Source organism: Pygocentrus nattereri, chromosome 12, assembly GCF_015220715.1.
Source record: "Pygocentrus nattereri isolate fPygNat1 chromosome 12, fPygNat1.pri, whole genome shotgun sequence".
Classification (NCBI taxonomy): domain Eukaryota; kingdom Metazoa; phylum Chordata; class Actinopteri; order Characiformes; family Serrasalmidae; genus Pygocentrus; species Pygocentrus nattereri.
The window spans coordinates 13,735,321-13,752,048 of NC_051222.1; the positions used below are offsets into that span (position 1 = coordinate 13,735,321).

General features: G+C 40.9%; 1 protein-coding gene across 1 annotated transcript; it reads right to left on the bottom strand.

Annotated features, from left to right (window-relative positions):
- Positions 1 to 338: 338 nt before the first annotated feature.
- On the bottom strand, positions 339 to 15,260 carry LOC108429870 (sodium/potassium-transporting ATPase subunit alpha-1-like). Its single transcript, XM_017701929.2, has 22 exons — positions 15,057 to 15,260; positions 8,883 to 9,002; positions 8,738 to 8,797; positions 8,360 to 8,563; positions 8,150 to 8,263; positions 7,928 to 8,062; positions 7,714 to 7,831; positions 7,334 to 7,602; positions 6,913 to 7,221; positions 6,297 to 6,431; positions 6,010 to 6,202; positions 5,698 to 5,873; positions 5,474 to 5,610; positions 5,233 to 5,383; positions 4,956 to 5,124; positions 4,711 to 4,865; positions 4,501 to 4,624; positions 3,140 to 3,285; positions 2,931 to 3,061; positions 2,727 to 2,828; positions 2,468 to 2,559; positions 339 to 2,337 (listed from the first exon to the last, which is right to left on the bottom strand). Exons 1-22 carry the CDS (start codon positions 15,066 to 15,068, stop codon positions 2,309 to 2,311), a joined length of 3,081 nt encoding a protein of 1,026 aa, XP_017557418.1. The 5' UTR covers positions 15,069 to 15,260; the 3' UTR covers positions 339 to 2,308.
- Between the last annotated feature and the right edge of the window lie 1,468 nt (positions 15,261 to 16,728).

The following is a 16,728-nucleotide window of genomic DNA, read 5'->3' on the forward strand; positions in this document are numbered from 1 at the left end:
ATTTCAGTGTTTTAAAAATACATTTCCAAACCATAATACATTTTTCTGCATATAATGTTTGCACATGAGTTCACAATAAAATATTGGTGGCGAGTATATATCATTTATATGCCAAAAAAAAAAAAAATTAAAATCTTGCAGTTGTCTATTGTAGCTCATGTATGTTCTTTCCTCAAACTAAAGTGTTTAGTAATTTATTGTCAGTACTACACAATAGCATTAGCACACAATATAAAAGCTCAGGCCTGAAAATGCTTAAGACGCATGGGAAACTAGCAGCCTGACAAAAAAGCTGATCGAACAGCACTTTCAAGAGACATGGTACAAAAGATTTTTTATGCGTTTTTAAATTTTTTTTTTATTATTGGTTTCATTAACAGTCTTCATTCACATGGGGAATGCATTTACAGTAATGGTTTACATGTCCAATAGGTCATAAACAGACAACAACAATTGGCAAGCTCGTTTTTCCTGCATTTCATGAAGTGTTCAAGCCCAAATTAGGCAAAATTGATGACATCCAAAAGTGACCTGGTGTCAGCGATTTTCTCTTGTCTGCTCATGAGGTCACTCAGCACTGGAGCCAGTTGCTGTAATAAAGGAGAAATTCTGTCGGGATAGAATTTGTTCTGCATTCTCTCGCCACAATTAACGAATGCTGGGCCACCAGGCCCTTGTCAAAGGACCAGGTCATACAGGAACAGCATCAGTCAGCATTTCAGATGTATAGTTCTCTGAAAGTCATGCAAAATCATGCACACGACATACATGGTTTTGTATACAAATTACACATATTTTCTCTTTCTTGGTTTCATACTTCAGGCAAAAGCAATCGGGAAATGGCTTCATGCTTAATCTGCCGAGTGACCAGCTGTAAATGAGCTGTGGTGCCTATACTGATCCCTCAAAATCCACTAGGAAAAACAAATAAACGAGCAATACTAAATTGATAGGTCACTGTGAGAAAGTTTAACTTAACACACAGCATAACTGAGAATTCAAAAATGGTGCCTAATCCACACTGTAAATCAGCATAACTCAATATTCATGCAGTTTCAATGGCATTTATGAATTGCAGATTTATTTTGCCATTATAAATTTTCCAGTAACTGGGGTGCAAATTTGGCTAGTTGAATAGCTATTGGCTCAAACTTTGAAAATGATGGCAGTCATTTTTGGAGCATGTTAATTGAAAATGTAAAAGATAAAAAAGGTAAAGTTCATTTAAAACCTTGTACACAAATTGAACAACCTTGTAATACAACGGAAAAACAGTTTTCAGCAAGGGTGTAAGAGGTGTAGGATTCTCAAAAACACACAACATTTGTGCCCTGGTGCTTTAATGGCATGTCTTGCATAATTACATGAAACTAAACATTTGGTTGCCGGGGTCAAACTCCCTTAAGAATAGCCAGGATTATTGTTATGATGTAGAAAATAATAATAATTAAAAAAAAAAAAAAAAGAACAGAAAAGCATGGATTTTCAACAGCCTCAGCTTCAAAACATGACGGAGCAGCTTTTGCTGCCAGTGTAAGACTACTGAGCAGAAACAGACCTAACTCCTAGGGAGCCATGTTCATCCAGGCTTAAACTACATGCTTTCTCTCAATCCCATGCTGCTTGAATGAAAAATTTCATCACGCTCTACAACAATTATGTGGGAGTTGTTTACCGATGCTGGAACAGACAGAAGTATTGGGTTCTGCTTTCCTCCTCCAGGTTGTTGATTTTGCTGTTTAAAAACGGGTCCTCTCTCACAACTAAACAAATTCCTCTTTATAAAAACAGCTTTGCCCTCCTTTCAGAAACTGAGGCTGTAGAAATGGGCTCAGAAAGGTCACTGAAATGGTCACTTGTTCAGTTGAAGTGGAAGTGAGCAGGTGTAATGAGTTTAATCACTTTTTAATGCCATGTGAAGCAAGTCTCCTGGTCAACTGACAGTGTCAAGTGTACCAGAGAACAACGGCAATCTCATTTTGTTCCAAATGTGTTAAAGAAAAACAAAAAAACAAAAAAAAAAAAAAATAAACCCACAAAAACAAAAACAGAACATTCAAATGACTCCAAATGTGGGACCTGACTGAGAGTTTATTAACATTACACTTTTAAAAACATGTATAAAATTGGTCCGGCTTCAGAAACAAGGCACGCAATGTCTTGATTCACGATCTCAGTGTTTGTGTCAAGCATTCCCTAAAATATATATATATATATATAAAAAAAAAAAAAATCCAATTTACTGAGGTTAAAATTCCAAGCAGCAAGACAGCCATGCAAAAAATGTGTGTGATGTCGTCTGGATGCTTTAGTAGTAGGTCTCTCTCTCCACCCAACCTACAACAAAACATGAATGCACCTCTTTAGTGATCACGAATGTAACTGTAGTACAAAAAAACCCTCAAATATACAACCATTTTACATTCATTACAAAAAGACTACTGTAGAAAGACAACAGCCTCCTTACCTCCTGGACTGCGCCGGATGATAAGTTTCCGGATTTCATCATAAATAAAGATGAGAAGTGAATAGGGGAATGCGCAGAACCACCAATTTGGTCTAGAGGAACAAAATACAAAGATATTATATTTTAATCCATTACAACCACTTCAAACAATATCAATTCTCTTCAAAAGTAAATGAACACAAATATGCAACAACCACAACTATTATTATTATTATTATTATTATTATTATTATTATTATTATTATTAGCAACATCTTACTTGAGGGGGTACATTCTGAGGGCAACGTCCATGCCTGGGCAGTAGGACAGAAAGGCGGCAAGGGCCGTCTCCTCAAACAGGCCAAAGATGAGAATTTTGTTCCTGCATTGGCAAGAAGTTACATTACAATCATTAAAGCCAGACAATTTACCAAGAGAACATTTTGGAACCTCTTCTAGGAAGAATCATGAATCCTCCACTTACTTCATCCCTTGCTGGAAGACTGAATTCCTCCTGGTCTTACAGATAATCAAGTCAGCCCATTGCACAATTACAATACTGATAAAGAAAGCAGTGTGGCATGTGAACTCCACAATCTTCCTCTGCTCATATGTCTGAAAAACACATAGACATAAGAAGGCTGGCAATCAAATCTCAGTGGAAACCCAACAACACCAGAATTATACACTTACCCACTGCTGACCGTAGCTGTCTTCCAGGTCATTCATATGCTTGTCATCCCAAAACACACGTATACCCAGTAATTCGGATGGCAAAAATCCATTCTCAGCCAGAATGACAAAGTAGGTAAAGAAGCCAGCAAGGGCCTGAATCATACCTGTGAGCGGGAACAAAGTCAGCACATGTTCTGATGTCAAAGGAAGTCAAGTTAACATGATTTTCAGCAGAAAAACTGACTCTGGTTTAGAGCTGGGTGATGGCCAAAAAAAAGTGATCACAAATAAAATGCGTATCATTTGATATCGATACATATCGTGATAAACGTCAAATCATTATTTCTCTCAAGTTTGAAGGCTGATTTTTACTCTAATTTTAAACCATCCTTTATGGTCAGAGCATGACAAAACTCACCAAACAGTGGAACACTTCACAAATCTATCATGAGGGAGTGGGACAGTGTCTGGTGAGCTGTTTTTATCAGCTGGAAAAGTCGTATTTTTTGTAATAGTCATAATTTAAGAAAGAAAACGTTACTTTTGGCTGTCGGGTGCCGAGTGCTCTGCTATCCCATTACAGATGCTAAACAAGTGGCCAACAACAGAGCTAAACTTTAGTTTCTCAACAATGCCAACTTAGTACTAACTGCAAACATTAGCTGGCTCGGTAGGTCAGTGATGGATCACACTGCCTTACTGCCATCACTCCTACCACATCCGTGTCAGAGCAGATCACAGTATTCAAGCACTAGCTAGCAGATGTCTGGGTTTCTCTACAGTAATTTGAGGGGTGAACCGCAATATATCTTACGTCAGACAGAGTCGTCATTTAGCTATGTTTAAACTGAAAGCGGTGCTTCTGTGTCTTGTTTGAGCTACAGTATCATCAATTTGACTGTGCTGTGCGAGTGACAGAGCGCTGCTTCAAGTAAGCCAGCTGCTAAAAAACAGCCAGCTTCGAAAGATAGTGTTCTCCCATGAGAATGGTGTATAAGAAATGTTCAACAACTTTTTGATTTTTATATTTTATAAAGTCATTATATCGTCCAGCCCTACTCCAAGAATGCATCAGAGTGAAAAGGAATATATTATTACGAATTATTACAGCACAAAAACCAATGAAAGAAGCAACCTTTTATAACCCAAAGAAAGAAAGAAAGAAAGAAAGAAAGAAAGAACACTGAAGAATACAAACAAAACTCAGCAGCACTAAAATTCAGCAACCCTCACACAAATTACACCCATTTTGTTAAACCTTGCTCTCTAAAAGTCTCTCCTGACAATTGTCAAATCCTTGCTTCTGTGTATTATTCACAAATGTATATGTAAAATAGGATGTCTAGGGTTTCCTTCAGTGAAGTGACGGAAGTACTTACCAATCTGTCCATAGGCCATGCTAATCAGCCTTTCATTTACTAGCTTGTCTGTTTTGGGGTTTCTGGGCTGCCTCTTCATAATGTCACTCTCAGCAGCTTCATAAGCCAAGGAGATAGCAGGAACCTGAAGGTTTAAAGTAACGTTTAATGTACATTTAGCTAAATTCACAAAACTACTGACAGAAATGAGTTCTCAGGAATTATGCTTACCATGTCCGTGCCAAGATCAATACAGAGGATGGTGACTGTGCCCAGAGGAAGAGGGATATTTGCAATAATAAAGAAGAGGAAAGGAGTGATCTCAGGAATGTTACTCGTCAAGGTGTACGCAATTGATTTCTTCAAGTTGTCAAAGATTAGGCGGCCTGAAAGAAGAACAATAAATTTATATTCAATTGTCACAACCACACGGGGCAACTGAACCAAGGTTCATTCTATTTCTAAAGTGTCTTCACCTTCCTCCACTCCAGTAACAATTGAGGCAAAGTTGTCATCCAGGAGGATCATGTCAGCAGCTTGTTTGGAGACATCAGATCCAGCAATACCCATAGCTACACCAATGTCAGCCTTCTTTAGTGCAGGAGAATCATTCACTCCATCACCAGTCACAGCCACAATGGCACCCTGTTAAAATGAAGAGTAAATGTGACCCTTGTACAGTTTTCCATTTTTTTTTTTTTTCATGCATAACTTTCACCCCACAGTTCAATGGATCAGAGATCAAGTGGTTACCTGGCGCTGACAGCCTTCAACAATAATCAGCTTTTGTTGGGGAGATGTTCTTGCAAACACAATCTCCGTGTGATGTTTCAAGACATCATCCAGTTGTTCAGGGGTCAGGTCCTTCAAATCACCACCATGGACCACACAAGCCTTGGCATCTCTGGAAATAAAGTCAAGGAGAGTTCACATGGATGTAATTCTAACACTATAAACTGCATATAAATCTCAAAATACAAGAACATCCTATTACCTGGGGTTGACTTCATTGATAGGAATGTTCAAACGAGCAGCAATGTCCTCTACAGTCTCGTTGCCCTCAGAGATGATACCCACACCCTTAGCAATGGCCTTTGCTGTAATTGGATGATCACCAGTGACCATGATAACCTGGAAGACAGTATAGGCTGTGAAACTCTGAAGGCTTTCCCAGATTAAGAACATTACAATTAGAATATTTGGGTAATGGTGTTTTACCTTGATTCCAGCACTTCTGCACTTGCCAACAGCATCAGGCACAGCAGCACGTGGTGGATCAATCATAGACATGAGGCCAACAAAGCACAAGTTCTCAGTTGGAAAGTTCACATCGTCTGTGTCAAACTGGAAGTCCTCAGGGTACTGATCATCAGGAAGGCTGTAGTGACAGAAACCTACAAAAAAAAAAAAAAAATTTGCTCTCTAACAAAATGTGCAGTTGTTCGGTCATCCTGAGGTACTGATAATGCACAATAGGACCACCTCTACTTAAGTCGATTTATTACTGCAGCAATTGCAAACAGGTCTTACCCAGCACTCGCTCTCCTAGGCCACCCAGTTCCAAGTAAGCATTCTGGAAAGCATCCTTCATCTCATCATCTAGGGGCTGTTCTTTTCCCTGAAGCATAATAGTTGAGCACCGGTCAAGGATCCTCTCAGGAGCTCCTTTCATTACTAGCAAGTGCTTGCTCTCTCCTTCGTTGGTGTTCTTGTGGATGGACAACTAATGGAGAAAAGCCACACAAGTCATCAGCAAAATCAGTAACAGCAGGAAGACCACATAGCACATAAGTTATAAAGTGAGTAAATCAAGTTACCTGGTATTTGTTGGTGGAGTTGAAGGGGATCTCAGCAATCTTTGTGTATTTGTTTCTCATGTCCTTCACTGAACCACAGCAGAGCTCAATACACTTCAGTAGGGCAGACTCTGAGGCATCACCAGCTGTATCCCTCTGTGGAAAAGAGCAATTAAGCATTTCATTTCAGTGTTTTAGTATTACAGTACATTTGCTTCCATAAAGCTCATTATAGTTTTGCATCACAGCTGTTAAAGGGCAATCCTTCCAATTCAGTACACTTACACAAATAACACTTGCATAACGGTAAGTTACCAACTACTTCTTAAAAGTGAACTTGATTGGTACAGCTAAAACATGGCAGTGATTCACAAACTACTGACATGAGAAGGCAGAAAGGGTGTTTACAGGGAGACTAAGTACTACTAAGAAGCTCTTGGGAGCAAAGGGCACAAAGATTCCCTGGAGGCAAAGACCAAAATCACACTGGAACATGAGCAGAAAAACAAGTCTTAGCAGTCAGTAAACAACCTTAGAGAGGTGCAGTAATGACTGGCATCTGTGTTCAAATACCATGTATAAAACCAAATGCATCTCACTTCAAAGCAGCTGAGTGCATATGAATGTGAACAAGTACCTTGAGAATTGGAACGTTGTCTTGGTCAGCAAGGAAGACAGCACGGTTGCACAGGCCTGCAATTCGAGCCAGACCAGCCCAAGTGGCAGAGCTTCTGTCAAAAGAGGTTCCACTCTGGTTCTCTGTGGTGTCGGCTTCATGAATCTGGTTGTCAAACCACATGTGAGCTACAGTCATACGGTTCTGGGTCAGGGTTCCGGTCTTGTCTGAACAGATGGTTGAGGTGGAGCCAAGGGTCTCAACAGCTTCAAGATTCTTCACAAGGCAGTTCTTCTTTGCCATACGTTTGGCAGTTAAAGTCAGGCACACCTATATACATGGACAAGAGATTGGTTAGCACTCCGACAGATGCAAGCTTAGACAATTCATTTGCTATATAGTCTCTACAATATTCTTTTATATTCTTCAACCTGGTACTCACAGTTACAGTAGCCAAGAGACCTTCTGGCACATTAGCAACAATGATACCGATGAGGAAGATGACTGCCTCCAACCAGCTGTACCCAAGAATCAGGGAAAGAATAAAGAAGGACACACCCAGGAAAACAGCCACACCAGTGATAATGTGGATAAAGTGCTCAATTTCTATAGAAATGGGGGTTCGGCCAACTTCAAGACCAGAGGCAAGAGTAGCAATACGGCCCATGACTGTGCGATCACCAGTGTTGATGACAATACCTCTAGCAGTACCTAAGAAAAATAAATAAATAAATACAAACCATTCTCAGGCATTGAGTATTGAACATATTTGTTGAATGACTGTACTGGATACCTGAACAGCTCAGAACTTGAGCTATGTACCTTCAACACAGTTGGTGGAAAAAAAGGCAATGTTCCTTGTCTCTAGGGGATTTTCATTGGAGAAGTCAGGTGTTCGTGTCTGGGGCTCAGATTCACCAGTCAGGGAGGAGTTATCCACCTAAAAAGAAGAGGACATCAAATGAGTCATTACAGATGAGAAGGTTTTGGTTCTGAGGAAGTCAATACTATTATTAGTGTGTTCACATATGTTCACCTTGCATCCATGAGCAGAAATAATACGCAAATCAGCAGGAATGCGGTCTCCTCCCTTAACCTCCACAAGATCCCCAACAACTACATCTTCAGCATTTATGCTCATCTTCTCACCATCACGAACAACCAAGGCTTGCTAATGAACAAATCAGAACAATTAGTAACAGCACATTTGGTTTATAACAGGAAAGGAGAGTCTTAATATAAGGACAACAACATGTACCTGAGGGACAAGGTTCTTGAAGGAATCCATGATCTTTGAGCTTTTAGCCTCTTGATAGTAGGAGAAGCACCCAGTGATCATCACCACTGCAGACAGCACAATACCCAGGTACAACTGTAGGACAATGAAACAGAGGTTAAAGGAACCTGCTACTGACCAGTGACAACCTTCACATAACAGATCTCCAATCTAATAAAATCTTTTTCTTACATTATCATTTGCTGGTTCATCTTCTGAGGCTGCTAGAATTCCATAAGCCAAGAAACAAAGTAAAGCTCCAATCCACAGTAGAGTAGAAAAGCCACCAAAGAGCTGTTTGCAGAATTTCACCCATTCTGGGGTCGTGGGAGGGGGCGTCAGAGCATTGGGTCCATCACGTGCAAGGATCTCCTTTGCACGAGCAGTAGTCAGTCCCTGGCGGTAGACGTAGATATATGTGAACCAGAAATTCACCATATTATGTAAATCATATTAAAGTGAATACAAAAACTATATTCTGCCATGGTTTGCAAGCCCTCAAAAAGAGCCAACAAAAGGTAGTGCCTATTTTTTACTTTTGATTTGTTAAGTGGAATTAATAAAGCTTACCCTTGTTAGATCAGTGCCATACTTCCTGTTGAGTTCTTCCAGCGTCAACTTGTGATCATCCTAGGGAGCATTATAATTGGAACTTAGTACTAAAATGTCACACATTTCTTGTCAGCAGTTTTGTTTAATTTCCAGATTGACTCACCAAGTCAACTTCCTTTTTGAGTTCATCCATATCTTTATCCTTGTCCTTTCTGCCCTTTGACTTGGATTTCTTGCCCCCCTGTTCTGAGGTGGCCGCCAGCTCATATTGCTCCCGACCTTCCTGTGATACACCAAACAATCACAGTTAAACTTTTTCCCCATGATTATTAGCAGCTTTTCCTAAAACTGGCACCAATTCCAAAATAAAAAAGCAATTAGAAGCAAAGCAGAGTAAAAGGGTAATTATTAGACTGCTACAAAAATGAGAGAAATTTTGCATCAAGTTTGTATTAATATGCACATAGAATACATATATTTGAATACCATTTAAAAAAAAAAAAAAACTCCAGTGTTTATATCAGTGGCAACCTCCATTACAGAGTCAGAGTCATCACACAGAAAGGTACGAAGTGTTGCACAAGCATATTTGAAGGAAAGGTTCACTGTATGTAAAACCAGCCATTTAACAGGACTTTCACTCAATCATTTGTCATATTAGTAATTTTACTCAATAATAACTGGAATATTAGTCTGAAATATTATAAGCTAGACATCTGAAAGCACTTTAACATGGTATTCTTTTTACAATGTATATATATATATTTTTTGAAAATCAAGAACTAGTGATGCACAATATCAGAAACATCAGTACTGAAAAACAAATATGGACAAATATGTAATGACGTATTTGTCGGTCAATAAAATATCTTAAAATATTTTTTCATTCATTTATTTTTCTGCATTTCTAAACCTGTACATATAAATAAATATTTTAAAATGTTTATACAGCAGCTTTGACATATGTAAATTAGAAATATCAAATATAGGTATTGCTCCGCCACTTATACTCCGGGGCCACCTATCCCAACGGACATTGGGCAGAAGGCACAAAATACCATGGACAGGTCGCCAGTCCATTACAGGGCAGACAGACAGACAGACAGACAGACTCATGCACATTCACACCCAGGGGCATTTTAGCATCTCCAATTCTTCCTCAAGATTTGAGCACACCTTCTCATATTCATTATAGAATCGTTCACAGCGTTGTTCATCATTCTGACAAGTCTTCACTTTACAGCTTTCTACTCATTAGTTAAGATCCATAAAGCTGTAGAATACTAGCACCATGACAGAATCACTCATCATAGACATGTCTCTGCCAAATTACAAAAACAAAATACACCTTTTTATATTTAGAGGATGCCTTTAACTCTTAAGCTCATGTGTGCTTTGATTGAGATTACACTTGTTACCAGCACTGGAGTAATTTAAAGAGTAACTCCACCCCACTATCTTTAGCTAACTCCACCCTTAGCATAGTTTGAAAATTGCTCAAAAATAAGTGGGGCAGGCAGAGAGGAGCACTGCAGTGATGTTTGGATTTGGAGGTGGGGCTGCAAGAGAAACTGGACAGGCTGGGCTGCTGTGTTTTTATAGTTAACGTTAGCTACCAGGAAATATGGAGAGAGACGGAATCAAATGGCATTTTTGGAGCCGAGACGTCTTAGGAGGCCATTTCTCTCTACTACCATCTCCCATCTTTCTGGTTTCTGATCAGGCAGTGCGTCTTGAGCCTTAACGGTATGAGCCACTGACTCAAGCCGCTGAAGAGTTAACGGTGTCAGGAAATGATTAGCAGCGAGTGGCAGAACATTCCCTAAAACTGCGACAGCTGGCTTCTAATTATCTGTTCGGCAGGTCCATATTCAATATAATCCAGGTCCTGATTTCTTAGTTGCACTGAATTCTGAACTAATACAGAGAATTTCTTTGAAAACCAAGTTTCATTTAGTTTGACATCAAGGTTGCAGGGTAGCCAGGGATTGCTACAGTGGCCCCAAATCCTCTCTGCAGGCTGCTAATGGCACTTACAAGTGTTACATCGGACCTGTTCCCCTTCATAAATCAAACCACTCACTGAACAAAAATCAACAGCAAGCAATACCAACTATGGAAAGTGAAAAGTTTGAGAAAGGCTGTACGGATGACAGGTTGCCAACAATGGCCATTCGATGTTGACCTTTCCAGAACCTTGTCGCTTTCCGTAATTCCTCACTTATTCGGTCCTTCAGGTTACCTAGTCATATGTTGAACATCACTCTTTATAACAAACTAAGCTCAGACTGACTGGGTGATTTACAGCTGGTACAGACAGCTGGCATCTCAACCTTGTGAGGTGGCGCTCAGGGTATTTAGCTCAGCACATGAGTGTGGTCATCTTGCTCCAAGCGCCTATGGCGTCATATTTATAAGCGCAGCATGAGTAGGGCATCACCAGGGGGCGGTGATGTTGGTTGACATTTTCATCGTCATCAAACTTAAGTACGGACATGTCATTTGCGTGTATAGCAGAGTTGAACCAGAAGTGCACTGCAGAAGCGGAACTGACCACGATAAAAATGATATTTTTACAGTTTGGAAATGGGTTCCAGGTTGGTATATTTTATTATTACAGAGCAGTGCATTTTTGCTGTTAAAATAGTCTTAGGGTATAGCTACTCTTTAAACCAAAGAAAGGTTTTACCTTACTATATGATATAGCAGCAATAATGATGCTTCTCAATTCATTATTGTATCTGTTCATTTAATAGCAACAAGCTAATCCAATAATGTAACACAAGTTTAGGTCCATGTTTTTGTACTCAACTGCTTACATTCCTGTACATTTCTGTGTTTTATCAATGTTTTTTTTAATGTACATTTCTGCAAAGGTGATATGTAAAGCCTCAGAGAGACTTGCATTTGCATGTTCCAGTTTTACAGCGATTCCTTCCAGCGAGGGTGGCACACAGTCCATCTCGGAGTCTTACAGAGCCACTAGCGAAATTAGATCAGCAGTTTAGCATCAGCTAGATTAAACGAAAATATTTCCATCACTGGCCTATAGAGAACCAGATGGTACATCTCTAAAAATAGCCATCTCTTTTTCAAACATAAGCCAGACATCATGTGTCTATATATTTATTTATTACACAAAGGCCTGTAAAGCAGCTCAGTAATGGTGAAAAAACTCAATACTGCTAACATTGAAGTCTGGAGCATTGGTTTATCCTTTTAAATTCAACCCTGAAACATCAACAGAAAGAACATATTCAGTTCCAATGTCAGGTATACTTATAGTGCACTGACAAGGCGAGTTTTTGTGTACAGCGTCATGCTGATAATATCCAAGTTGGATACATTTCATGAATAATTAGCTGAATTAGCTAAATTATTAAGAAGCCCTGTACCGTGTGCTGAAGATGCAATTTGTGCACATTCTGTGCCATTTCTGAAGCAGTGTGTAGCGTTTGCATTCGCGTGCTAGGTGAAAGCTATTTCACGTTTTTGTTCTCTTGTTCCAAAAGAGATGCGGTGGCGGCGGCAAGGTGGTTCTACGCATTAGAGCAACACCACTGCCAGGAAATTGAGGTGAGGCTCTCCAAAGACCCTTTTAAAGAGCGTCACGTTTTTCTATATTTGCTGACACAGTTCACAAGTTTCTGACTAGAATTTCACATGTAAATGAAGAAAAGAAAAAAAAAAAAAAAAACATTCCTGTAACTTTAAAGCACAAATCTGTTGTACCCCTTATCATCTGCTATGAATGTGTATACAAACACAACATAGGATGGAAGGAGCAGTGACGGGGCAAAAAATAAAAAAAGTGCAATAGCATTCCTAGAGGGAAAACTCATTTCCATGCCCCCTCTACCAGAGGTCCTACTGCATGCTTAACTGGGCAGATTAACATCAACATCATCTTCTTTAGGAACCATGACAGTGAAGAGACGCAGGTCAAATTAAAGTGAAGATGAGAACACATAAGTGATAATATTGCCCTACAGTACTTCAATAAAATAAATACAGTAATAAATAATAAATAAAAAAAAACAGTACACAGACAAAATGCAATGAAATTTGACTTTTGTTGATAAAATACAGCAAAAGACTGCACTAGCATTAAACAAAGCCTTCGAAAGAAGAAAATCTGAAAGTCACATGTACAGAAGGCATCTGGAGATAATCTGCTAAAGCACCGATTTAACAGTCGAAGCGTTGCATGTGAGCTTTTTCTTTCCCCTTTTTCTGTCTGCTGTATGCGTGCCAAACCAAAACATTGCATACAAGCAATTCATATCACTTCCCCAATACTGGGACTTGGCCCTGTCGCCATGGGCGCTAGAGTCACACCTCTAGATATTTGAAAGGGTGCATTCACGTGCGAAACCAAATATTCTTCATTTTAATAGCTGGCCACTGAACAGCCAGGGGGAAAGGGGGCAAATCTTGTTCATAGTACAAATAAAGCTCTGATGAAAACGTGTTTATCTTGAAGTTTCACAGTACTATGTACCAACACCCACAGAGCAGCATCAAGTGCGGAGACGCTCATACCTCGTGGTATCTGCTCTAGGCCGAGCACCAAAAAAGGAAAAGGGGTACCAAGTCAGCCTCTGCATTTAGAGGAGGGGGCCAGTGCTCTCATCGTGGTTGAAGAGATGGGATCGCAAGTGACAAAAGGGCTCACTAACAAGTAGTGACTGCTAAACGGAAAGAATGTTAAATCCTTTGGAGGGGACACGACAGCCTTAGCTCTGCACGCGCGCACACACACACACACACACACACACACACACACACACACACAGAGGGTGGGGGTATGAGGGAACACAGCTGAGACCCAACACCTGTTATCAACACTGAGCCATGCACACTTATGAAATGGAAAGAGAACCCAATGTATAAAGAGCAAACACCTAGAGCAGAGTTACTTAGACGTGCCCTTAAAATGCTTTTGCATTCAGTTGTCGAGCTTTTCTGTGGTATTAACCGTGGCTTCAGCTCCCCACCCCCTCACACGCACAGCTTCTCAACAACAGATGCCTGAAACACCACATCATGATGTGCGCTGGAGAGGAAAGGCATCTGTCTTATGGCAGTGGGGGGTTGTAAAGGCAGGGAGTGTGCGTGTGGAGGGTGGGGGGCGTTGTTCAGTGCCCCAAACCAGACGCAATCTCCGAACGCTAGACTGCCCCTCCACAACACAAAGATGGCTCCGGCTGTAAATGCATGTTTTATTTCTTTGCTGCCGCTGCACTCCTTCTCAGCGGGGAGTGGTGCTGCTTCTACGCAATGCTGTGACATGCAGGACATATGGACACGCCCGCCGCCATTCAATGAGCCACTGTTACAGTCATACCATTCCCACAGAAAAGAAAACACACGAGCACGCGGGAAAAACCAGCCAAGAGCCACGTTTCCCTCGTGGAAGATGAGAGGAAGCCTGAAAACCAGTGACCAGAATTATACATCATTTCTGTCAGGATCTTAGTGAACTACGACTTCTAGCCCACTGGCGAGATCAGGCGTTGAGAGAAAGGGGGGTTGGGAGAGGAGGAGGAGACCAGAAGGCCCCAGTGCATCTCCCACGTTAGTGAGTGCTCGCATATCGCAACAGACACGAGAAAATGACGCGCTCGTCCACGGCGAGCTTAAAATGGCAGGTTATATTTACCCGCTCTACACAGTGGGCTGCCCACACTGTTGCACAATCGGCCTCAGTCAGGCGACATTAGAACACAATCACGTTCAACAGCGCGGCGGGTGAAACGCTCAATGAAGCAAGACGCGGTCTTCGGGAAATTTCCGCTCACCGCGTTCACGACGCGCTCGAGACATTTAGACGAGTGGAAAGTGTCCAGGAAAAGATGAAGCGCCACGTTTAGAGAGAGGGGACACACTTTCCTCTCCGGAAGGCTCGGAGCTCCTGAATAGCTCTCGAATAGTCACAAGACCACATTTTCCTCCAACACATGGTGAAGCAGGCCACAGCTCCAGCTGCGGCCATCTCCGTCAAGTTTCACGGGCTCCTACGTTCCTGCGATCTCCAGCGAACTAGCTGTGAAGGTCTTTAGGGCGAGAAACACGCCCGTCCGTTCACTCCAACACCACAACCTGTTGCTTTTATACCTCATGAGCCCAACTACACCGTCAAATCTACGAGTCTCCACGACACCGCCGAGAGAGAAATGTGCGGAAGTCGTGTGTGTGCGTCGGAGTTATCTGAAGATTTGTTCCCGCATCGGTTTAGCGAACAGCGAAGCATGTGCTCGACCGCTCCTCGCCAAGTTAAGACGAGAACCCGTATTTACCAAAACACACCAAGTAAGAATAGTAAGCGCGCACTTACTCCGCGTCCCATCTTGCTTCTTTTAGGGGGTTAATGAAACGAGAACTTAAGTGCTCAGATCCAAACTACCTTTGAAAATAAATTAGAAAAGTCACACAGTTTTAAAAAGAAATCCCGTTGGCTTTTTTTGGGGTTCCCCCTGGAGGTGTCCTGCCCACACGTGTCACGCCACCCGGACACGCATCCAAGCTCCGCGGCCGTTTGAGGGCTCAACACTTTTATACAGTGAAGATTTTCTTGGCAGTGACGTAGCCTCTTGCCATGGTAACATGAAGGGGTGGAGTCTGCAGCATGGCGTGCTTCTGCTTATGATGTCGCTCAGCATATGAACCGTTTTCGCTTTGCTTGCTTCATTAGGCTAATGCGTTTTAGCCGCGAGTTAGGAACTTTAAATTTAAAGCCTTCGTTCAAAGATTTGATACCTTTTTTTTGCTTCAATTGCCGTTAATGAATCTTAAATGCGCAAGCCTTTAGATGCCCCCCCCTCTTTTCCCAAAGAGGTCTGCTGCTGTTCTAATCCACTGTGAGTGAAGTGTAGCTTCACCCTTAACGTGTCAGTGCAACTGTAAAGAATCTCTTTGAGCTTGTGTGTTAATATTCAGCCAAATTACTGTTGTTGTTGGTTTTTTTCTTTACATTCAGAGCTAGGGAGTGATGGATGTGGATTTTAGGAGGAAAACATGCTCTTAACTCCTTCCTTCAGTGCCAGAAGTCAGACTTTCACCCAGCCGCCTGTTTTCCATCATGTTTTACAGGCTGAAAATAAAAGAAAGAATACATTTGATTTCACACCATTTTCATACATTTTTAAAAATATCATCTGTGAAGTTGGGGGGAAGAACTGGCAGGTCTATAATAGGTCTATTTATGTTCAGAAATCATACCTAATATCCTCTATTCTGATATACTGATGCTAAAGCATAGCTACTTCATAACAAGAACATTCATTTTTTGTCTGAAATTCATACATTGCTTAACTTTTAATCAGTTTCAGGTCATCGACCCATTTAGAATAATACACAGACCAGTTGTAGAGTGCAGGGGCTGTTTTGCAGAGTTTTGTGTTTAGTGAGCTCTTATGTACGGTGTTTTTGCTCAGTGTTTGCTGCCTATTCAGGATTATAACATAAAGAATCCTCCATGTTAGCGTTTAAATCCATTTACATTTTGCAGAATTCCTGCTGGAAATCGACCAGCCCTGTACAGTTTGCGTGCGTAGGAATAAGCATCTTCAAAGTGAAAGCTAAAAATATCAAATGTTATTTACACACTGCGGGTTCTAGCCTATAAATGTGTTTCCATGGAAACTATCATGTTCCACCCACATTAGAACAGAATGATGCCCCCTGTGGGAGGCCGTTAGGCTGATGTAATATTAAAGAAGCCTTAAAGGCCCACTCCTGCATTTTTGGAGGGTCTTTGAGGTGATACAATCAGGCCTACTCCACAACACATATCCAGCTCTTTGATATTCTTTTTTGAATGTTATATGAGATGATTTAATTGCTATAGTACTGTAAAATGTTGTAATTCAATTGCTGTGCTAGAGCACCCAGAATAAAAGTCATATGTAATCCGTAACAGTGTTTTCTTATCTGGGATATGCGGAACTAGGTAGCAGAATTTTTTATTTTATGATGGTAATCAATGCATTATTTAGATAAGATTGTAA